We start from the raw sequence: 24,704 nt of genomic DNA, 5'->3' as shown, positions 1-24,704 counted from the left end.
ATCACTGTAATTATACTCAGGCTCCCAAAAGTAATTTTTCAGGCTCATATTTAGAACAATAAATTTGTGTCTTCATGGCCTGGCTTTTGGTGGTTCGTTTTTTTTGTTGTTGTTGGTTTTTTTTTCATTAGCAGAAAGGGTATGTGCAGCCAGGTGGGACTGGTTTGTATGTTGTATCCAGTGTTGAACCCAGAATAATCTGGGCTGAGAGAATCTTTCTGGAGTTACAGCACAGCAGGGAGGCGCTGGAGGACTGCAGGATCTCTGAAGCTCAATGCTCCACCCCAAAAGTTCATGTCAGTGAGAAGTGGAACCCTTTCCTCTTCTTGGAAAAAGATGGATTGCTCCCCAGGAAGACGAGCTACTGTTCACTGGTTCGTTGAGTGAACCAATCTTATCCTGAGATCTCAGTGGGAAAAAAATCTAGCTCACCCTGGAAAATCTGCAGGAATGTACTCCCTGTTCTCAGGTCTTCTTCAGACAGCTCCCACAGCTCCTAAACAAATCAATTTAAGTGCTATCACAAGGCAGGGGTATAAAAAATTTGCTGTTTGCAAAGAGGTAAAGGAAGGCACAACCTCCCCCAAAAATAGAAAGACTAAACGCACCCTAATATTGCAAAGGGAGACAATCTCAGATCAAATAGGTCCTAAAGTTCCTGCAGAGAAGTAACTGGAAAAGATTTGTTTCTGAGGAATTTGTGCAGAGGAAATGTGATGATGCCTTGAATTATTGTTACAGCACTGAACACATTCTCACTTACTGTTCCAGGTAAGCCTGGTGGTCCAGGGGAGCCCGTGTCACCCTGGAGAGAGGAGAAAAGTGTAACTAACGATATAAAAAGATGCCCAAATAAAACTCATCATTACCTGTTAGAAGATGCAGCATTACCAGATGAGATGTAACCCAACCCACCAGCTCACTGACACTGAAAATCCCAATGCACTTCTCTGATGGGTGGAATGTACCTCAGTGTTCTGGTCAGACGTTCTGCTGTCCTTGTTTTGTTGCATGCAGGATTCTCACTTTGTTGACTTTATCACTTTATGATCTTATCACTGACCTGACTTCACAGTTCATTTCTAAACTTACCCCATCCAGTGTAGGATATGGAGCTTAATTTTTTTTTAAATTAAATATGATCAAAAATCTTGATTTAAAACCATGTTTTAGCTGAACTTCTTTCATTGATGGGAAAAAACTCCTATTTTTCGTCAAATATTTAATTTTCTAAGCCCAGTTGTTCTCCTAATTTTTGAGTCAAAACTATATTGTTCCTGGATTATCTCAAGAGCATTATAGTCTGGGTGTTGTGGTTGGCATTGACCTTCCTGTGGGCTGTGCTCCACAAACGTCACTCCCCTGAAACTTCAAACCCAAAAACTACAAACAATGCTAGTTAACCTCCCAAGTATAGGAGATTCTGGGGCTTCATTGATGTCAACTGACCACCCAGGAAAGAATTGCCACCTCCACAGACAGTGAAACTCACTGATAAACTGAGGACTGATGTATCCTAGGGAGAAGAAGGAAGTGGTACCCACATCCTAGATGTTATTGCCACTATAATGAGGGCAATTTTTTGGCCATACATCCACAAGCATCTGCAAGGTCAGTGCTTCTTCTTCACCTTCATGTTCACGGGGTTTGAATGTAAATTTTGGTGGACATTACCTTTATCTAGTTCTCTAATTTTCACTAAAATTAATGTTCTTTCAATGGCAGAAGCCCAGACTGTTCCTTAAATTATTGTTCTATCGCACTTCAGGCAGGCATAGAAAAATTCTTTAGACTTTATTTCCAGGCTCATGTATATCAGCCAATTATAAAATAAAGTTTCCTTGAATTAAAAAATTTGTCCTTAATTTCATCACCTTGCCTTGCTCAATAAATGATTGTCTCCATCCCACACACAGATATTTTTGCTGCTTCTCTGTAAAGCTAAGTTAAAAGTCTTACAATGTTTCTGATCTTTCTCAGATACTCTCCTCTATCACTTGTCTCTGCCCCCTCATTTCTTTTCCTTCTTGTCTAAGGAATATTCATTTAATGACTTACCTTTTCTCCCCTTTCACCTTTCATTCCTGGGAAACCATCTCTTCCTTTTTCTCCCTAAAAGCAGGGAAATTAAAGCAGGAAATATGCATATTTTTATTTGACTGCATCAGCCCCACCAAGATATTTTAAGCTTTCAGTTATCTGTCTTTCAAGAAGTAGAGAAAGCAATTAAACATGTGAAATTTTGAAGATGGCTTCACAAAACCACATTATTTTCAAAACCAATGAAAATAAATTGAGTTCATGGAAAAGAAAGTACCAAACCTAAAATAACTTGCTTGTAGAAGATCCTACTGCCTAATGCAGTTTAAAAACAAAACAAAACAAAACAAACAAAACAAAACAAACAAAAAAAAAAAAAGAAAAAAAAAAGGAAAAAAACCCACAGATTTTTTTCCTGTTGGACAAGAAAGGCAGCAGAATAGGAGTTAAGACCTAGAGTGAATATTCATATTCCTATTTTATTTATTCATATTACTATTTTGCCTAGGTAACCTGACCTTCTGAACGCGAAGGGTTCAGAAGGGATACTGAACAAGAATGATGGGATACTCCTCAAAGTGCATACACAAAGTGCATTTATCCTGCATTCAAATTGGAGCTATCTGACCTACATTTCTATAGTATTATATATAAAATGAATCATAGAATGGTTTGGGTTGGAAGGAACCTCAAAGATCATGAAGTTTCAACACCCGCCATGAGCAAGGACACCTTTCTCTATACCAGGTTGCTCCAAACTTCATCCAATCTGGCCTTGAACACTTTCAAAGGAATATATTCTATGTCCTATGCTCTATAATGTATATAATGGACCAAACTAAATGGAAATAGCTGATTTTTAATCCTTCTTGATCACATTCAAATGTGTGGTCAGCTCTCAGGAGTGCAGACCTCACTTACGTGGCTAAATTTACTGTCTGACCCCTGATAGAAATATTTCCTGGTATGTAGATGCCTCCAGAGGTCTGGAGCTAGCCAGGGGAATTAGTAGATAGCAGGATGTGGGTGGAATCTAGACCATCAGAAAATAATCAAGCCACCTGTAGCTTTCTCCAAGAGCTCAGTGAGAAGGGGAATTGCGATTTTTTGTTGTTATCAAAAATCGTTACTGTTCTTAAATAGGGCAGATACTTCTGAAAAGGAGTCCTAAAGAATAGGGTACCTCTTCTGCCTAACAGTCAGCATGGTATCACTCACAGCCTTCTGGATTTAGGATAAACACTGCTCATTAGCACCTCTGCTGCAAGTAGGAACAGTCATTAGGCAGGAAATTCCTTTTTGGAAGGGGTACTTGGTGACCTTGCTGGGTGCCACTGAGCTGTTCACCACAGCCATCTCACTAAGACAGAACATCTTCTAGGGACACTCAAGACAAGTCATCCTGATGCCAAACATCCCCAAAAAACATGAAGCTGTGCCTCAAAGTCACTCACCTGGTCTCCTTTTTCTCCTCTCAGTCCTGGTAAACCCTGACGACCTGGTAAACCTGCTTCGCCCTGGAAATAAAACAAAGAACTTTGTAAAATGCTGTAGGGCAGACCCTGCCCTAGTTTCCCCAAGGGATTGATTATAGATATAGTTTTCTTAGAGATAATGGGACTAGTTTGGTTATCAAATAATTTTCTTATTTTTGAAAAGCATTGCATAAAACAGCAGTTAAGCCTTCTCCTTCTTGCCTGTTAACTGATGCATGGAATTTGGGACATAATTTCTTTGTGCTGCTCTGTAGCAGTACTAAGGAAGTAAATAAAAGCAGCTAAAGAAATTAACTCTAACTTTTATTTTCATCTTTAATGATCTGGTATAGTCTGGAAATGTAAAAACTGCACTGTATTAATCTGAACAGTAAAGATGTCACCTGAAGAACAGATCTAAAATTCTCTGGATGCACTTTTGCACATTCAGATTTATTTCTATTTTAACCTTTACCTTTGATTTTCTGCTTTCTAATACTTGTTATTGGAGTAATTACGATCTCTGTGTCATGTGGTTTCTCCTAAATACATCAAGTATTCTCAAATTTAGCTCCCAGTTGACCCAGTTTGTCATCTGAAAACAGCCATGTGGTTTCCTATTTATAATTATTCTGCTCTCTGCATTTTGTAGTGTGATATCACAAAGGATCTCAGTCATGGCCAAGACTTAAATTCATTGAATCTTGTACAAAAGCTGAACTAAGAAAAGATGATACCTGCTTTAAAAACAATTATCTCAGGTATGGGAAGGCCCAAAAGATTATCATAATATAGGTGAGATAAGTCTGCAGACAAAATCAGGTGAGAAACAAGGTGCTGTGGTGACTGAGGATGAGTAGGAACATCAGGGTGATGATAGGAGAATTTTAAAGAAAGCGACACTTGGTGACAGAGGGAGTGGTGATTTTCAGACCCACTGCAGAATCCTGGCTGCTCATGGAATCACAGAATTTTAGCTGAATATTTTTTTTGGTAGGGACTATCAAGACCATCTAGTTCCAACCCCTCTGCCTTGGGCAGGGATGCTTTCCACTAGACCAGGTTGCTCTGAACCCCATCCAACCTGGCCTTGAGCTCTTCCAGGGATGGGAATGGTGTTGAGATGCCAGAGATCAGGACAACAATCAGAGGGCCTAATATTAAAGAAGGAGAAAAGGAGAATTTGGAGGGAAAATAAAAACATGTGGTGTAAATTTGGCCTCTGAAAAGGCCCTGAGGCAAACCATCAGTGAGTCTGTATGAGTTCGAGGACAGATAATATAAAACAGCCAACATGGATTTGTTAAAAACTAATCATATCAAACCCATCCTGTCCCCTCCCTTGACAAGATAATGAAGTAGATAAGAAGGAATCATTTGCATGATGCATTTTGACTTTTTAGTAAGACATGTGACACAGGCCAACATGATGTTCTCATTAGTAAACCACAGAAATGAAGTGTAGAAGGGTCTCTGGAGGATGGGGTACAACTGATTGAAGAACCAACGCTCACACACCTGCTATGAGCTGTTTCCTGTCAAAATTCAGAGAATATACAAAGTGAAGTCCTCTAAGGGTCTGCACTATTCAGTATCTAATTTATGACTGAGGTGACAGAAAAGAGAACATGTATGAAATGTGTGGAGAACACCATGCTACAGAGAAGAGGGGCAAGTTTTTTGGAAGGTGATGTTAGAATTCAAAACAGCCTTGTGTGGAGAGGCAGCTCTGACCAAGGGGCAGTGCTTTGGTTGGGGTCTGACTCTTTGCTGCACTGGAACCAAGCCTGCCTGGAAACTGCAAGCCTGGCAGGTTGTTTGCCCAGCTACAGTGAAAAGACACCAGGGAAGGATACACTTCCCTTGGAGCCTGATGCAAGTGCTCCTGAGGAATAATTTGCCCATGCCCTGGTGATCTCCCCTTACTTGGGATGGCAGGTGAGGATACTTTTCTCTGAAATGAGTGATTCCTATTAGATAGATTATAAGAAATTTTGGCATAGGGTGGTGTAATTGTTATCCACTAAATAAGTGCCTTATCCCAGTAAACCTCAATTTGTACATCAGGATTGGAGCCTTATTCCTTCAATCATTGAACCATAGAATCATTAAGGTTGGAAAAGACCTCTAAGATCAAGTCCAACCATCAACCCAGCACCACCACTATGTTTACCACTAAACCATGTCCTAGGGTGCTATATCCACACATTTTTTGAACACTTCCAGCGATAGTGACTCTACCAATTCCCTGGGCAGTCTGTTCCAGTGCTTGACAATGCTTCCTGTGAAGAAATTTTTCCTAATATCCAATTGAAACCTCACCTGAGGCAACTTGAGGCCATTTCCTCTTGCTCTGTCAAGCCACTCTACCTTCCTGTTCTTCCCTACCACCAGGAATATAAGATGATTTCATTTTTCCAGGATATAATGAAAAGTTGGATTTTACACATTTTTGTTCTGAAAGTTTTGCTTTACTCATTTTAACCATGAGTCTCATTCCCCCATCTGCTGCATCTTCAATTGCAGATGCAAATGACATGCACAGGTCTCGTCACTGCCAAATGGCTTTGTTATTGCATGTGGTCACTTTATATTGCTCTGACAGGTAGACCTTTGTCTTAGGACTATTTTTTCCTGCTCACCTGCTCACCAGGTTGGCCACGGATCCCTGGTTCACCCTGGAAAAACAAAAGCAAAACTTTAGCACTGTAAGATAAGAACACTTCTTTGGTAAGAACACTTTCTCATTACTAAAATATGTCCCCTACTGTCCTGGCCCCTGTTGTTCTACCAACATCTCATAAGGTGCTGAAATTGCCTTTTTGATGACTTGGGAATGCAGAACTCAGGGAGCTAACACAAGGTCCAGGTCAGATCTCTCTACACATTTAGGCCTGAGAGAGTAGCATAAAATAGGGTTTGGTATTTCAGAACATCACGAACTCTGAAAGGCAATGAGCCTCATCTGCTCATTCACTTATGCCTCCAACTGCAGGAGAGCAAGATTCCTCTGACTTCAGTAAAAGACCTTCCAAAATCACACATTGATTGACTCAGTGGCTAGAGCAGACTATGAAATAAAATCCCTTACCTTAGGGCCAGCTTTTCCAGGAAATCCTTCCTCACCTTTTTGCCCTTGTTCTCCCTGCAGGGAACACCAGAAGTCAATACTCAAACTCCTCTGGTAGCACAGCATGTTTGTACACAATAGTAAGGAATATTTTAACTCCTCAGTAACTGCCTCAGGGTGTAAATGGAGCTACGTGAAAATATGCTTCCTGGAATGTATTTCCTTTCCAGTACAATCACATCTGCAGCACCTGTCACCCTACTGGAAAACTTCTGGAATAACACAAAGTGAACCACTATTATACTAAAGATGCCCATAGTGAATTATCTGAAAAACAACACCTCCACTCAGTTTCTTCAAAATATATGTAGTTAGAAAGTTAGAAAGTGTTTTGAAAAAAAAAAAATAAAATTTTGGGACTGGGACCTTGGTCACTGAATCCATTATGTAAATACTTTGAAACTTATGTTCCTATGCCAGTGGTGTCAGCATGGACAGCAGAGGCTGCAGTGGTTGAAATGTGCTACACAATTGGGAAGTGCAGTAAGTATTACAAAGAGCTGTAGATAAAATCCAAATTTTATTTAATATTAGAAGTATGCTGTGAGACAACTCATCCCAGTCTGTCACTTAGAGGAGCTTTCAAGTGGGGCATAAGAAGTAGAACACAATAAAGAACCATCTTTCTGCTACAAAGACCTTGAGATGGCTTAGGGGGATAGGACCTCTTCTTTCCAGCTGCTCAGGGAGGAAAAACACTAACATCTTTGGAGCCTCCTACACTTCTTTGTTCTTCATGTCTTGGATACATGTCTTGGCTTACCAGAATCACTGAATTTCCAGAATGACAGTAGAAGCTTCTCTGCTTGCAATGCTGAGCTGTGTTGGCCAAACAGGATATAATAGTTGAAGACTGGAAGAGGATCTCTCTTCCCTGCTGTGTTTACAACCAGCTCCATCTTCATCAAGACTCAGGGCAGTGCAGTCACTCCAGCTGACTTTGCCCTGGAGCTTCACTGGTAGCTCAGCAGTGTGGGATGGGTGAGAGGGTGTTTGGCTCTGGAGATGTGCCCACCTCCCTGTGATCTACCCAGGTGAGCAGCTTGATTCCAGTGTAAGTGGTGTCACTTGCCTTTTGGCCTGGAAGCCCAGGAAGCCCACTGAGTCCATCTTTGCCAGGTAACCCCTAAATAAGAGGAAATCATAACCTGTAAGTGCTGGTTCTCCAAATTGTTATCAGCAAACTCAGCATAATATTTCTCAGTTCATCCCTCCTGTCCCTCACCTAAGTTTGAGAAAAGAACCACCTCATGCATTTTGTGTTGCTTTTTTTTCATACTGTGACTCAAAACATACAAAAATTCTCACATTGCTCATATTTGCTTGGTTCTTTTTCCAGTTTTAGTGAGTGACCACTGGATGTCAGTGTTGTTACAGAGAAACACCAGTAAAGCACACATGTATCATGTATTTTTAAATAAATTTTTACTTATCTTACTTACATTTTAACTTATTGTCTATAAGTCTCTATCATCCATAACCATAAAGACTTTTTTTATATCTAATTCTCCTTTTAAATATTGGTAATTTCTTATACAGTACATAGACTACTAAAATTAAATTACACAATGTGTGGTGACTGAATGGTTTAACAGGATAAGAAATAAAATTCCTTTCTGTAATGTATTTAAAATAGTGAGAAAAAGATTATTCCCTTTCTGAGTGTCAATCTATCCCTGAACATTGCAGGCTGTAGGTGGCAGTTCTGCACTAAGTATTGAATAATTTTCCTTTCTTGATTTAAGATCCAACAGAAATTTCTATGTTCTGCTAAATCTGAGATTTTAGTTGCAAGTTATTTGACCTGATTCAGGAAATTCCAGGTTTGGAAAAACAGTGCTGTGTCAAATGTACAAAGACTTTTGAAAGGTATCATGAAAAGAAAACATCATGGTTCCATTGTGTAGGAACAGTGGGGCTGTACCTGGTAAAATTCTTATTCACAAAAGGCACCAGAGACTAATGTCTGCATTAAAGGTGGAATTGTTGGAGCCCGTGTTAAAACTTAGTGTGCAGACAGGGTATGGGAAATGAAGCAGACTTGAGATTTAAACGATCTGAAGTAATGGAGAGCTTGGTGAGCTAAACAGTTCCTCAGCACTTACAGGTGGTCCCGGTGGTCCCGTTTTACCAGAAACTCCAATCTCCCCTGGCAGTCCCTGAAAAATGAAATCAGAAGAAAAAAAAAAGTCAGTATTTCTGTCCTTTGCAGGAACCCCACTGGAGATGGCTGCTTTCGATCAAAGTGCAGTTTTTCCTTCGATGCCAGTCAGGTTTCTGCTGTGGGGAGTCCTGTAGATATTCACTTATCCCCAGGGAGCACCAACTTGTCTCCAAGGCTCAGCACCGAGAAACTGTCCTCTAGGACCAGCTGTGGCTTTGCAGGGAGAAAATATAAGAGAAAACACACATTGCCAGAGGCCCTAGTTCTGTTTCCTCTGAAAAGCACGACCTAAAATTCTCCCCAGCTGTTTTTTCTTCTCCTTGATGTGAAACAAAAAAACCCCAAGCTTACCGGTGCTCCAGGAGGTCCAGGGGGTCCAGCACTGCCTGGGGGCCCTGGAGGTCCCTGCAAGAGAGGAAGCAAAGCCAGTTTATCAAACTCTCTAGTAGTGGCTGAAAGCCTCAGGTCCTTCCCTGTGTAGTAAGGGATCTGTAGGAAATGGGCAAAAGCACTGAGCTTTATTTCATTAACTTCTACCCAAAAAATGCAAGATGACAAACCGAGCTCCAAGGGATCCATGATCACAAGCAGAATAGGATCTTCTGCTTAAGCCACTGTGCTACAGGGTGAGCTATATCCTCCACTCCAGTACAAGATTTGGAGGAACTGAAGGCCATGAATGGTATCTACAACACAAAGCTTGACCAGTGGGATCCCTTGGAGCATCCAGTCTAATATAACCTTGATTCATGTTACTTCAAAGTGAACGATTTACCTCTGCAAAAAGACTGCTGAAAGTAACAAATGAATGGCAGAGGCTTGTGGTTTGAGCTTTGTTTCTTTTGGGGCATGGGGGTAAAAATATGAATCCAAGTGTCCAGAGAAACACTGCAGTGATTCAAGTGTTTTAAAACAAAGGCACCACCATTTTGTTGCTCTGCATCAACCTGGTTGGTAGAAAAAGGTCCTCATAAACTCATACTTCAATAGACAACATTCAGATGGAAATATCTTAACATTCTTACTCATCTTCCTGCAACAGCTGTTTCTCTTAGGAAAAATATTCTCTCAATAGCCATCTGATGTACAGAGTTGTTGTGGTGGTTTGTTTTTTTTTTGTTTGTTTGGGTTTTTGTTTTTGTTTTTGTTTTGTTTGGTTTTTTTTTTTTTTTTTTTTTGTATTGAGCAAATTGTTAAATTTGGCTTCCTAGCTGAGAAATTTGTTTCCAGACTTGACAGACCTTTATATGTTGCCTGAGATGCAGAGGTGTTTCTCCTGTGCTCAGAACAAAGCATGTGTTACAGTATTTTTTGGACCAGGACCTGAGTGAACGGCAGGAGGATGGATGTGAAGAATGGATATATGACTGAGTTGAAATTTTACCTGGCTAACTCACTCTGATAAGTAATGAAATCATCATGTTAGAAAGACAGTCTTCAACACAGGGAAGTTCAGGTGTGATTTTACTCAAAACCCAACAAGCAACTCTCCCATCCTACCCAAGCCCCCTGTAAAGATTTGAAACTGAGCAATTGATACAAGATAGAAAATGGTCACACAGTATTTTCCCTGTCACCACTCAATATTAAGGTATTACTAGTCAGGATCAATATTAGAGTTTACACTTAAGGAGAAATGTAGTTGAAAAGAAGAGGAAAATGGTGTAAAAAAGTGAAGACAAGGAGCTTTTTGTGGCATGGTTTGGCAGAGACTGTGGCAGATCAGTGATCTTTATAGAATACACCGGCAAAATTCAGCCAGAAGCTAAGACAGCTTCTCACCAATAGATGGGATAAAGCGACCAAAAAAGGGTCCTGTAGATGCACTTGCCTCCCATGATCTGCATTCATTGTAACTCAGAACAGACACGGAGTTATCCTCTTAAAATTATTTGTAGGGTGCCTCAGATGTGAACACAGCTAAAACATCCACAGAAATAAGTGCCTTTGGATGCACTCATGCTGATGATATAATTCCTGGTGAATCCTGTTGGTGGGTCCTGCTCTTAAAGATTCTAGACACATCAGGAGACAGTTGGTCAAGACAATCCATCACTTAAAAAAGGCCTCACCATTCAAAATAAATCTCAACAATCCAAGTTAGCCCAGCAGAAGAGAGAAGACCACACCCATACACAACTCTTTATAGGCACAACTGGGTGAATTGACCTCAGACACCAGGGGCATGGAAATTATGCTTGGCCCTACTCCACCTCTACCACCATGGTATTGCTGAGAGGCCCTACAGAAGGTATGGACTCCAAGAAGGGGTTTCCATGAAGACTGGGTGGAATAGAAGGCAGCAAAGCTTTAGAAAAACAACCAACTGGTTCAGATTGGATTTTGTGTAAGTGCAGGAAAGAAATTGTGAAATTTACCTTTGCAGGCTTTCCTTGACAGTTCTAGTGGTTCCTTCCTAATAATTTAATTTTGTTCTTGCTCTCTCTGCCAATAAGTGAACCATCTCCCAACACGAAACACGTGTTCCCTATCGCCCTACAACAGGGAGCTTCTATCAAGAGGTGAAAAACCCCAGGCAGGGCCCAGCCTCAACTCAAGGTACTCCAAGTATGATGTGACTTATCCCCCACAGTGACAGATTGAGAGGTGTCAATCTGACCTAAAAGCACAATCTTACTCAAGGATCTGTCATCAACCAGTGTAATCCCTAAAATGTTAGGCTCTACGTTCTCCTCATCCCAATCATTTCTTGGTAATCCTTGATATACTCAGTATCCAAAACAATTTCTAATTTTCTCTTAGACTTTCCATATTCTAGACCGCAATAACCTTGTGTAACCATAAGTCATGAAATGGAAGCCCACTGATCTTTTTCCTAAATTGGCACTAATAATTCCATTCCATTGGTCTCTAAGAGACAATTACCCAGGATATCAGTCCAGACTGGTTTACAGCCTCTCCACATGTAGCACCAACTGGTACATTCGCTAATGGGAAGCTCTTCTGATAAAATCTTCACTGAGGTGAGCATAGAAAGAACAGTTTTGTGCAATGACCAGCAGTATACCTGGGAGATGCCCAGGGTGCTGACTCCCTGCTCCAGCTGACTGATATACAGTCCTACTGGGTGTCCTGCTTTCTGCAACCTGGGCTACAGCAAGTGATGGTACAAAGATACATAAAACGGTACAAAGAGTCTTAAATTGGCAGAAATACATCATAAATGTCCTTTATAGAGCCCTCTCTTTTGCCACAGTGCAGAGAAATTCTGTTTCACTTTTATATAAATATCTGTTATTGCAGCCCTTCTCCTGACTTCTGAGCATAACTCAGAGCAAGGAATATATATTTTTAAGTATTAGAATGGACAAAACTGACAGCACTTATCTGTGTTTAAAAATCTTCAACACTGTGAAACTACAGCAGCAGGACTGTGTGCAATATGCACCTCATAAATCTCACACCATCAGCATTCTTTGTTTCCATTTTTAAGTGAATCCAGATTAAAATGCCTGATTTATACAATCACCTTTTACAGAGATCATTGGATTAATTATACAGATGAGAGCCCCTGTCCCAAATCCAGACTCCCATGTTGCCCTATTGGAACTCTGATCTAGAAAGAAATAGTCACAGAGTGTATTTTTTCTGGCTGGTAACTCTGATGTGTTCTTTGTACATGTCGAAATAAAAACTAATACATGAAAACTTGATTGTAAAACAGGACTACACAAATTCAGTTTGGAAAACAAACGCAAAACCTGGATATTTTATCAAAATGTTTGAACCAAAATATTTTAGAACTGTTGCTTTGAAACAAAAAATACTTCAAATGTTCATTACAATCTAAAATCCAAATAGGCTGTAGAGATGTGTGTGTGTGTCATGACGTGGGACATCTTCAAAAACAATGCAGGGGGTGGATTTCTTCAGGCTTGTGTTTCATGCAGCTCCATTACTTAGATGATATAATGCAAGAAGAGTGCTCAGGAAAGAAATCTGACACCGTTCATATTGGAGGAACAGCTGTGCCTGTGTTCCAGGACCCACTGGTCTTCCAGTGTATACCTTGCTGAAAGACAGGCTGGGAAAGGCAGAGCTATTAAGATTTAGGTTCTGCACTCCCTAAGGAATCTCTGCGAAGGAACAGAAACTTTGGTCTGTGACTCCATGAGTAGCTTAAATCTCTTTTCCATGAAAGAAGGGATGACTAAGTCTTAGAGGGAGCTGAACAAATGCCATTCCACGATGAAAAGTGAAGTCTGATGGCTTTCCCAGATATCTGTCTCTGGAGGCAAAGCCTGCACAGACATATTTTCTGTATATTGTTCCATGCTGATGACTGGTTTCTCTTACACTACAAGAAAGGCTTAGATAAGCCCTTCACCCATATTAAAACAGACTGTGGTCTGAGCTTTTTAAGCACTGCACCAGTGTTAGAAGAAGGGACATGCAGAAGTACCCTGTTTGCTGCCACAGTTAGAGCAAAATGAGTAACTAAGGAGCTGACAGCCTTTCTCCCTCCACTGTCTGTGCTCGTCTCCAACATCAATTACTCAAATACCTCTCAGAAAGACTCTACAGACTCTTCACGTTGTTTTTGTAGCATCTTCCCTTTATTTCCCCCCATTTCCCATGAGATGTGAGACTGTTGCACACAGTTTTGCGGAGCAGCCCAAGTGCCTCACTCTTTCTCTTGCTACTCCAGGTCTCCATTTCTCCTCTGCTGCATCTGAGTGGATTCTGGGATCAGCTCCTCAAACATGCTTTTCATTTCTCATCCCAGGCACTGCAGGATCCAGCAGCACAACTACTTTGAATCAGAATTATAGAATCAGAGAAATGCTTAGGTTGGAAAAGACCTCTAAGACCACTGAGTCCAGCCAGTAACCCAGCACTGCCAGGGCCAGCACTAAACCATGTCTCTAAGCAACACATCTACACGTCTTTAAAAAAGCCCCAGGGACAGGTATTCTACCACTTCCCTGGGCAGCCTGTTCCAATGCATGACCACCCTTTCAGTGAAGAAATATTTCCTTATATTCAATCTAAAATTGAAAGTATCACTGAATTATTTTCAGTAATGGTGCATTAGAGTACCAAGTTGCTCTTTGCTAAGTCCTGCCTTACAAATCAAGACAAAGGTAAGAGGATACAGAGAAAAGCTGTTGCTGATGATACTGAAAGCCTAAAGAGCCAATAGATCTGAGTATTTACTCACAATTCATGTCCTATAGTCGGTGTCAGTGCCTTAATTTATAAGGGGGTGTGCTCTCCAGTCCTTGCAACAGATGGGATACCAACAGGAATTGGGGTACCAACATTAAATTTAAAAATATTTTCAACAAAAAATTCTCTAAACTGTTTTTGCAGCTCTGTAAAAGTACTGATTAAAGTTGACTTTGTAGATAGCAGTTTGCCCAGGAGAGTTTTCTGCTTCCAGTGAAAGGCAGTATTTGTTTCATTTCATCACTTAGTGTAAGACGTGGACATAATCTCTTTCGTCTACAGAGGAAGATTTATTTCCCTATGTGTTTGCTTGGAGTTGGTTTACTGAGTCAGAGCAGTAAATGAGAAAAACAACAAAAAACCCTCCTTTAAGGTCTTTTGTTTCAGCATTATTACTAATGTGCACAGGTAAACAATTTTTTTACTTTTTTTTTTAAAGGTATAGCTCTTGTTAAGGATAGCTCTGAGCAATATCTTCCAAATTCAAGCAGCACTGGAAAAGTTTGAATTCAATCTGAGTCTGCAGCTGGGGCCTGTATCCTTTTGTTACATTTTGTAATATTAACTTGCATTATAAAAAGGACATTAAGGACACCATGCATTTCAGAGGAGATAATTTATTTCCTGAATTACTTAAGAAAAGCTGGGGTTGAGCTCACACCCTACAGACAAGTCTATACTAATTAAATCACTGCCAGCCATGACCATAATAGGTACAGCTTGTACTAGTCTTCCTCTAAAGTCTTATTTATACCACCGGGTTACCTAGCATAAGGCAAAACTCAATAAAAGCCCAGAGTTATTGCAAGGGTGAGGAATGACATTTTTGTTTAAATCTCAAAGAGTTTTGGCTTGTTTTGCTGTCTCACAAGGGGCCACTCAGCTCAGGGAACTGAGAGTGGTTCAGTGGACCATTTGTAGGTCTCTGTTTTAGGAGAGTTTCAGGCTCCATTGATGGTATTAATTGGATCTTCATCAGCAGCCACCTGCATTGCTATCCTTAACCCAACAAGGGCCTGCATTTGGAGCTGAACCCCAGCCCAGGAATTCCATGATGCAGCTCAGAGTGTCTGAGTCCTTGGTTTCCACTGGAACGTCATCTCCCCTCCCTGCTGAGCCTGCAAGCACAGCCCTCACGGCTCACTCAGTGTGTACTGCCTGCCTGCAGGTCTTCTTCCTCCTCAGGGTACCCCTCATGCCTAGAAAAGTATTTGCAAAAGTATCTCATCAACCACCTCCAGCACTTCCCCGAGCTCATCCCATCACCAGATGATGGGATAGACAAGGTGTGTCGAGATCTCAGGTGGCCATGCAGAAATGCACAGCCTGTTTTCCCCTGCCTGGTACCCATCCATCTATTTCAGCTGAGAGCTCTTTACAGAAATGCTCATTTTTCAGTCTGCATTTAAACAGCCTACTGCAATAGAAGTTTGGTCCATGATTAAGGTTCCTGGACACTAAAATAGTACAAATAAATAATAACAACAAAAACACAATATGAGTTCAGATGTCTGTGTCCTTGCTGCCAGGAAATCATTCACATCCAGAGGGGGAAAAATACTCAAGGTGTTTATTCCATGGCTTAATGATGTTGCAGGATGCACCATTTCTAAAGGTCTCTGGAAAATAAATGCATTTTTTTGACTAAACAATATGGAGCAAATAAGCAAAGGGACAAGTTCACCACCACAGCTGATTTGGAAGGAAAATTAAATATTTTAAGATATTTTCTTGCCTAAAACTTAGTTTAAGTTGGTGTGTGAAAGGAAAGAGACAAAGCTAGGGCTGCTCCATTGTCACAAAACAAACCCCAACCTCAGGCTAGTTGAGAAGTTGCTTCCTAGATGCTGCTTCAGGGTTTGACACTTTAATTAGCTCTCAAGTGGTCCTTGAGAGTTGGACTGACTCATCTCAACTCTGGTTCATCACTGGATGACAGAATCATAGAATAACCTGAGCTGGAAGGGGCTCACAAGAGCAGCCCTCAGGGCAGTTCTCTAGCACAGCTCCCTGATCTTCTGGGGCTTCTCAGTTGGACTGAGCATCACTGCAGCTATTTTTCTTGGTAACTTCTTGATAATAACTTCAGATGATCTTTTCTACATCCTTCAGCAACAAGGGGCCTTCTAAAGCTCATATATCCACTCATTCCTTTTACCCAGACAGATATCAATGAGGGTAATCAGGCCAGAAAACAAAAATATATTTACATTTAAAACAGCAGAGGAAAGGGGGACTATTTTCATGTCCTAAACTAATTTATGTACAGCCAACTCAAATCATTTGTCCCTCAATGCCATGGAGACAGCACAGGAACAGTTGACATAGGTTTCCATACATAACTTGAATAAATAGCCATGTAACCACAGTATAAGGAAAATCACTTTCCTTCCTGGGTACTTTTGGGGCATAGTCTAATAAAGAAAAAAAAGACAAAAAAAACCCCAAAATAGAAATATGCTGATAAAATGCTGTAAAAATCTAATGCCACGAAAAGTGCCATTAAGCTGAAAAGTAGTTTTGTAACAAACTGAATGTAAGCATTTTCTCTACAGAGAAATATGGAAATCTGCAGTAATGTGTCCACAACAGAGTGCCACTGCAGGAATATGAACAACATTTTTCCTTTCTCGCAGTTAGCTTGGAGGAAGAGTCAATTTAAGTATCCCTCAATAGGGTTAGCATTCTATGCAGTTTTAATTAACCTAAAATTTGCTAACTTTATTTAGGTTGAGCAGAAAAGAAAATTACCTAATGCTATTTCAGCAATTTTCTCAGATACATTTATAAAATTGCTAACACATGCATATAAATATATATTTAACTGCAGGGAACCTGAGCTGAGAAAGTGTGACATTACCTGGATGAATACTGTCAGGTATCTTAGAAATAATGCACAGAGAAAAATCTTCCTCCAAAATGAAGGAAAATGCCTTTTCAATGTGTCAGAAGGCTTGGGGGGACCTTTCAATGTTATCCAATGGGAAGGAAAAAAAAAAAAAAAACAAACAACAAAAAAGAGCAAAAGAACAACGAACCAACCCAAGAAAACAAAACCAAACCCAACAAAAGCAGGGAACAGGACTCAATGATCCAAGAGTTCAAGATGCCTGACAGAGTTCATGAAGAATTTGGACATTGCTCTCAGGCACATGGTGTGATTCTCAGGGATATCCTGTGGAGGGCTAAGAGTTGGACTCAATGATCCTTATGGGTTCCTTCCAACTCAGAATATTCTGTGATTCTAAAATCTTTTAAATCCATTAGAAGCACTGTCTTCATTCCTCTTGAAGGCTGCTGCTGATATACTTGCAAACTAGACACTGTACCAAAGGAAAAAAAAAACTTTAAAGTATGTAAACCAGTATCAGGTGGTGTTTTGCAGGGCAAGGTTCCCAGCTGGACACAAGGGACTTCACCTGCACAAGGACACAAGTCCTTGGATTGCCTCTCTGACATCATCCACAGACATGTGAAAACAGCTCATTACAAAACGTCTGCCACACAAACCATTTCGAGATCATTTCTCCTGGTTACAAGGGCACAGCTTGCCAGAGGAAATAAATGAGCAATCAGTATCTGCTGTCCAGCACTGTGCTGCTTTTTGCAATACATCACCAACAGCTGTAGCAGTGAAGGCTTGTCATTCTTGCCCAAAACTTTACCAATTATTGAAACAGAGTGTTAAAGCCAAAGCCCAGTTTGTTAGTTTGCCACTGAGAAGGGAATGAATGAAATGCTAAGTCTTATCCTGAGTGCTCAGCTCCATGAGAGGTTCTGTCTTTTCTGCTTAAGGACATTCCCACAGATATTTTTCTTGTTGCAAGGATGACCCTACAAAGTGACTTGGGTCAGCTGAATATGTCAACAGAGTTAACAAGAAAACAAGCCAGAGGCAAGTGTCAGTGTTATCATAACAGAAGGCAGATCTAAGGTGGAATCAAATCCTCTCTGGTGGTTCTTAACAGACACAGTACTATTTTACCCTTATGATGTTATGATGTTGCACAGATGGTGTGATTTGAAGTACTGAGTTGTCAAAAGCTTTAAAACAAAGGATCTAAGGAGTCATTAACTGATGACATCCCCCTTCCTCACAGGGAGAATAAACACTTACTTTTAGGCCCCTGTCTTTACCTTCCTCAACAAGCCAATACTTATTCCTCTGTAACAAGCAGAAATGTGTCAAAAGCCTCAAAACCAGTCTTGTGCTCAAAGTGTGCTTTCAAAATAGTAAATACATTTAAACTGTTTCTTCCCTCAAGACTGCAGCACAGGAGGTCTTTCTGCAATTGCCAATACACACGTCAACAGTTAGGTGAGACACTGTCCTAAATATTACAAACCACAAATCAGTGCTTTCCCTCTGGAATGATGCTGCCCTAGGCACAAGCAATGGGGAAATCACACGTAAAAACACCTCCTTAGGTCCCTGTTCAAAGATGCTGGAGAATTGTGGGAGGTAAAAGTAACTGCTACCAGAGAGACATTCTCTCAATCACAACAGGATAGATTATTTGGGTCTTAAAGGAGAAACACCAGCTTCAAATATGGTACAAAGAAGATCATACATGCTGCATTGCGGTTCCAAGTTACCCATTTCCTCAAAAGTCTGGTTTTCCACATATTTTAGGGAAATGAAGAAATCATTCCTTACCTGAGGGCCGATCAGACCATTGATTCCTGGGAATCCTGGTTCTCCCTTTTTACCCTGCATGTTCAACAGAGGAGTAAATATTAAGTAACAGACCAAAGACTGCTATTGATTCTCCCAAGTATTTCACCCCCAATCTGATAAATCACCTTAATGTGTGTACACAAAATATAAAAACTAGAAATTAAGGCAACAGACAGCATTTGGAAGTGAAATTCCAGTTGTATTTGACAGTTCTGTATCTCCCAGATTGCGGTAATAGTCCTGAAGTTGAGGGTTGTTCTCGTGCACATCATGGCATCTCCTACACCCTGCAGTCCCACCTGGCTGCTCCGTACAGAGGATCAGGGAATAATATGCAGCCAAGGGAGGTGCCAAGTGTAGACACTTTCCTTTCTGCAGTCAGGCTCTTCACCCATCCCCAACAAAGCCAAGCAGTTTCCCTTCTGTCCCTTGCACTGCTTCATGCATGAAGAAAGAAAATAATTAAGAACTCTTTTGCATAGATTAATATAAAAGATTCACAATCTCTAAGCTGGGAAACAGGAATCCATGAGTTATTGCTAACTAGGGTTGGCATTAGCAGTGAGGGAGGCAGAGCTCACTGACTCCTCTGCATACAGAAAAAGAACCCTCCAGAGGAACCAGAGAACTTTGCTGGTGCAAAGAATGAATAATCCAGAACCTGGAGCATACCCTTGAGATTAGTCCAACTATACAGATGCAGCAGCATCTGTGTTCCCATGGGTTTGACTTCAAATAGTTCAAAGGAAAAAAATCCTACACAAATAAAATGAGAAAGAAAGGATGGAGTAACACGAAGTTAAGGCAGAGGTTGGGTTTGTTTCTCAGCCCAACAGTGGACTTGTTGTATTACTTCAGACAAGTCACATATTTTATAAAAATTATCTATTCTTCCTTCGTATGTAACAGACACTGAATAATTAATACTTTGAGGTTGTTAGTAATATTCTAGGAGGTACAAGAGGAGTCAAGTAAATGTCTGAGAGAGGGAGAAAAGGGACTCTCCCTCATTTCTACTTCTCATCCAGACTGATTTTCTTCTTGGAGGAAAATATAATTAGGCAAGCTTCATGTCACTGATGATATGAATGGTCATACAGATGCTTAAGAGTCATATACATAATTTTTCCTTTATTTTTTCTTTATTGAAATATGTCCAGAAACAACATTTATGAACAACTCCCCCAAGATTAGCTCAGTTGGTTAGAGCATGGTGTTAATAACACCAGTGTTGTGGATTCAATCTTTGTACGGGCCGTTCTCTTAAGAGTTGGACTCGATGATCCTTGTGGGTCCTTTCCAACTCAGAATAATCTGTGAAATCCTATGAAACAGATTCCTACTGACTTAAATAAATGAAAAAGCTAAAGCATCACAAGCAAAACATGTTTTTGTCATATTTTCATTGGTATTGACTGAGATTCATCAGTTGGTGTGTCAGAATCTGATCATCTAACTATTTTATCATTAAAAGCAAAATAAAAAAAATACTCTAATACCAATAAAACTTGCATTATATACTCAAGCAAATCCACTATTCATGAATGCTTTGTCTACTTTTCCCAACATCCATAATTTCTTTTCTTGTCAAAACCAGAAAGAGCCCATTTTTAACCCGGAGAACTCACAACACCGCATGGTTCACTGCCAGTTTTCTAGTTATAGATGCTCATTTTGTCAACTGCCAAGGTGACCACACAAAGGACACTGTTATTTCAATAAATAAATAAGCTTTTGAATAGAGCATACAGGGTGTGGTGTGTGGAGCCAGGAGAGATGAGCATCCCTGCACACCATCTCCAGCTTCCAGTCAATGTGGGAGCTACAGGTCAAGGTGGCTGGTTCCACAGTTACAACACTGAGGCCAACATACAACACAGTGTAACCAATTCCTTCATGTCCCACCAACCCACTCCTCTGTTTCCATACTGTTTCTTGGGCACACTAGCATGTGGCAGCAATGAGAGATGCAAAAACAGCCTTTTATCCTTTCCTTGGCTACAATGCTACAAAACTTTGGTGCCTTCCAAACACTGAGAAATCCCTTAAAGCAACATGTAGTTATACTGCCTGAGAGACTGAGAGGGGTTTCCTGTTGTGAAGGGGACATTTGGGCCACTTGGAGGTTGGCCAAAATCAAACTACAACAGATTTGCTCCATGTCATTACAGTCTGTCTATGAAGGACAGAAATACTTGCTGGGAGAAATTATACCTATGGGAGCAAAGCTCAGTGAAATGTCACATTTCCTAATAATATGACAGAGAAACGGAGCAATTATGCTCTGTTACCTATAGTTAGAATCTGCTAAGTGTGTAAGAATGTGTATCCTTCAACTCCATGATATATGCTATTTGCCTTTATCAGCAATTTGAATAACAGCACAGTTAAAAATGTGTTTTATTGGAAATGGATGTCTTTACCTCACTGACACTAATAGCTTCACTCTGGATTTAATCTACACTATCAATCCCTTTTTCCTTCATTGTATTAATTTGCTTGCATTCTGATTTCTGCACAGCTGAGCTCTGTCAGGGCAAGTAATGTCATCTTAACATTTTAAGCACCCACAAATAAATATAAACACAACCATTAATCAGAAAGTTATCTACTATGCAGAAGACAGGAAACCAAGGAAAAATGTTATCTCCACTCTGCTATAGGGGAAATTGTGAAAGGTATCATAGCCCAAAACTGTTTCCCACCTCGCTGTCCCGATAGCCAGAATGGCCATTTGTTTTCTTAGTATGTTTTTCTCTGATGTTTGGTCCCAGGAACAGAAGTGGATTTGGTACCAAGTACATGGGAAACATCTTTAACTGTGAACAAATATGACTTCTAGCATGAATGCTGTTTCCTCTGTAACCCAGTGGGATGCTAGGATTATCCATTTCAGCCCTGTCTTTTTATCTCTACATTATTAGAGAAGCCAGAAGATGTCCAGCAGTGTTAATCAATGTTTGATCTCCCTTAAGGCACCAGCCTTTTGCAGTCTCTGTATGCATTAGATAACAACAGTAAATTTTGAAGTGAGACCATCTCCGTAGCTTGAGGATGAAAATACCATCAGGGTTGGTCAGATTATGGGTGATTATTGGGGCTGTTGTGGCAAAGTAAAGGGTTATAAGGACTTCTAGACATCAAGAGAGACCACATCTTGGGACTGACTCCTTCCAGAAAGTTTACCTAATTTTCTGGGCAAACTTATACTCCTCTCTCTCCTGGATTATTTACACTTTTCCCCTTGGAGTTAACAATGAACTATCTCCTTCCCTTGGACCCTGCAAGTCTAAGGTGGTTCTAATCAAGGGGAGTTCATACACAGAGAAATAAGAGTTGAAACTGTTGACTGTAAAATTCAAGTTGTGAATGGCCTCAACACAACATCACATGCAACAACCCACTTAGGAGAGAGATGGGTCGAGAATGGAAACTCAAATACATTTGTTTCTCTCCCACCATCAAACACATGAAGAGCTCAGCAGCCCTCCAGAGGTCTGTTAACTTTATCTGTAATAGGGACAAACTTTTCCTGTATTGACAAGTGCTCTTAACACTTCTCCTCTGGGTGGAGGGTGTGCCCCGAACCCAGTATTTCCCAGCTTTAACAGAATCCTGTAGGCTCTACTCTAAAACAAATAAGTGGCGCTTACTGAGACTCAAAGCCTTGCAATCTACTTGTAAAGAGACAAGAAAAGCCTGTTAAGCTTTTTTGTGGTGTTCTGACTTCAGGAGTAAACATTCAGGGCATGTGGACACACCTACATGAAAACCTGCTGAAACGTGACAGCTGAATTACAGATGCAGAGACCCCCGCTTTGTAACCTGCTCCTGGAGCTGTGATCATTCTTCTCGCCTCAAACTGACAGACTGTGACACCAAACTTTGCAACTAGCTCACAAAAATAAAAGGGTCCTGCAATATCATTTTCTAAGTTACTTCTGATTTTACATCCAACTCACTCTCATTCTGTGCTTTGCATGAATTATTTTGAGCACGAAGTAACTTGATGAAAGGGGAATAAATATTATTACTTATCTGCCTGACTCATGTGCATCAGAGTCTTAAACATGAAGAAGGACATTCATTAAAGGTTACTGTTTTATAAAGATATTTTCCATTCATTTTCTTCTCATAAAGCTATTCTTACTATCCTATGAGACTCCTGTAATTTTTTTGTTTTGTGGTGATTGTACCTTGAACTTGGAAAAATTTTGACAATGCAATAACGAAGATGCAGTCCAGCACGTCAAACTCAAAATGGTCTAGCTCCTACCTCATGCCTGTGTGGGAATTACTGCTACAGGATAAATGTTTTCTGTTAGTTTCGTTCTGAAATTTCAATCACTTGAATGAAATTGTATCATTTAAAAGAGAGGCAAATTCTTGAAATCAAAGTAATTGACTACACTTCAGAAGAACCTTGTGTTTAAGCTGAGTTGCCCAAAGATCTCCATCCTTTCCAGGAGCATGTCACACATCTGCACCTTTTGAGTCCATCAAGAAAAGGAGTTGGTTTATTTCCAGTAAATATTTCAGTAGATGAGGTGTCAAATATTTAAGAGCAGAATCAAAGTACTTCAGTTCTCTTCGATTTCACAGAAGAAAGAGAAGGAAAGGAGAGGGGGGAGGACACACATCACAAAAACCACTCTAAAATTAAACCAGTCTCTCCGAGTTTTACTTTTTTTTCAGTCAGCTTTAATAAAATGAGTACAGTACTGTCTGTCACTCTTGGGTCTTACAGGACACAAGAGAACAGCAAAGCATCTTTCTTCCCCCAGTGTGCTCTTGAGGATATTGTTGTCAAAATGCAGACATCAAGTGCCAGGCACTTGGAAGAAGCTAACTGATAAAATGAACAGAGCCCATTTGCTTGGTTCAGTTTGGAAGTGTTACCTGCTCCCAAAAAAGATCTGTGTAGATCCTGCAAACCCAGGACTTGGATTCATCTTGTGTTTTAAGTCACTGAATAATGGCCTTTAATTTAAAAAATATATCCATTTGCCTAAGATGCCTGGTGACTAATAAAGACCCTTAGGAGAAGTCTAACTAGCCAGACACAACAGAGTCTAGGGAAAAAGTCAAAGACAGTATGGATCAAATGACATCTCTAATCAAATGATCATTAGCAGCAGCATTTTCTGTTCTGTTGCAGATGCTGACGGATCACTGTCCTTTGCCCAGCTAATATGCTCTATTAATCTTATTCAAGAAACAGCAGGCTTTAAAACCAGGACAATTCTGAATTTACCAACTCATAAGTAAAGCACTGCACAGTTATTTGCTAAAGTGATGTTTTCTATGGATAGGAAATTAAAGGAAAGCAAGTAAATGCCCTTTTCCACTGAGGCACTGACACAAGACTGCACGTAGCGCTTCCCAAGGAGAAGATTCCTAAAAGTCATGCTTTCAGCTCCCTGTAATAGCATGCAATCCAATGAAAAGTCTGTAGAAAATCACTTACCAAGATGTTTATTCCTGTCCTGTACTGTCCTTTACCCATCACCCTCCCATGCTCATAGGCAGTGCTCTCACACTCAGCCTGTTGACAGCACTGGTGCTGACTCAAGTGCAAAGCAGTGCAGGCAACCCCCATGACCTCCTTTAAGGAATGAGCTGTGATCAAGTCTCTGTGACTACTTAAAAAAGTGACCTATCAAACAGCAGTACTGAGACCCAAGTGACTGACTCCACAAAAGCTAAGCAGCTGTCCCACTTCCACTCTTATCTGTTGTGAGATATTCTTCATATGAACAGGTTGAAGCAAGGAGAGGCAGGTTCAGAGCATGAATGTATTAACATCAGGCCCACCATGAAATTTACATTTTAGCAATACTTAAATATTTGAAGACATAACTCTGTGTCAGAGAAAATCCAATAGTTTTTCATAAACAGAAAAAACTAAGCTCCTGATGGAGGATGGTTGACCTGTTGCCATTTTGTGGGACCCTCTCTTTGAGTACAAAATAGAAAGCATTAAGTATTGCCAGCGTATTTGCACTTATTTCACTTCCAGGACAACTC

General features: G+C 40.4%; 1 protein-coding gene across 1 annotated transcript in view; it reads right to left on the bottom strand.

Moving 5' to 3' along the window:
* The window catches only part of COL22A1 (collagen type XXII alpha 1 chain), a 224,706-nt gene that overhangs the window by 62,265 nt on the left and 137,737 nt on the right, over nucleotides 1-24,704 (bottom strand). The window contains exons 24-32 of the mRNA XM_050324956.1: nucleotides 18,657-18,710; nucleotides 9,161-9,214; nucleotides 8,751-8,804; nucleotides 7,718-7,771; nucleotides 6,607-6,660; nucleotides 6,158-6,193; nucleotides 3,495-3,557; nucleotides 2,059-2,112; nucleotides 764-805 (exon numbers count right to left, since the gene is read on the bottom strand). Coding sequence (XP_050180913.1) covers nucleotides 764-805; nucleotides 2,059-2,112; nucleotides 3,495-3,557; nucleotides 6,158-6,193; nucleotides 6,607-6,660; nucleotides 7,718-7,771; nucleotides 8,751-8,804; nucleotides 9,161-9,214; nucleotides 18,657-18,710 — 465 coding nt within the window. The remainder of the gene's footprint in view (nucleotides 1-763; nucleotides 806-2,058; nucleotides 2,113-3,494; nucleotides 3,558-6,157; nucleotides 6,194-6,606; nucleotides 6,661-7,717; nucleotides 7,772-8,750; nucleotides 8,805-9,160; nucleotides 9,215-18,656; nucleotides 18,711-24,704) is intronic.

This window comes from Myiozetetes cayanensis, unplaced genomic scaffold (assembly GCF_022539395.1).
Source record: "Myiozetetes cayanensis isolate MyiCay16 unplaced genomic scaffold, myiCay2020 scf1, whole genome shotgun sequence".
In the NCBI taxonomy this organism is placed as follows: domain Eukaryota; kingdom Metazoa; phylum Chordata; class Aves; order Passeriformes; family Tyrannidae; genus Myiozetetes; species Myiozetetes cayanensis.
The sequence above is the reverse complement of the archived record's forward strand: the minus strand, read 5'-3'. Positions and strand labels throughout refer to the sequence as shown.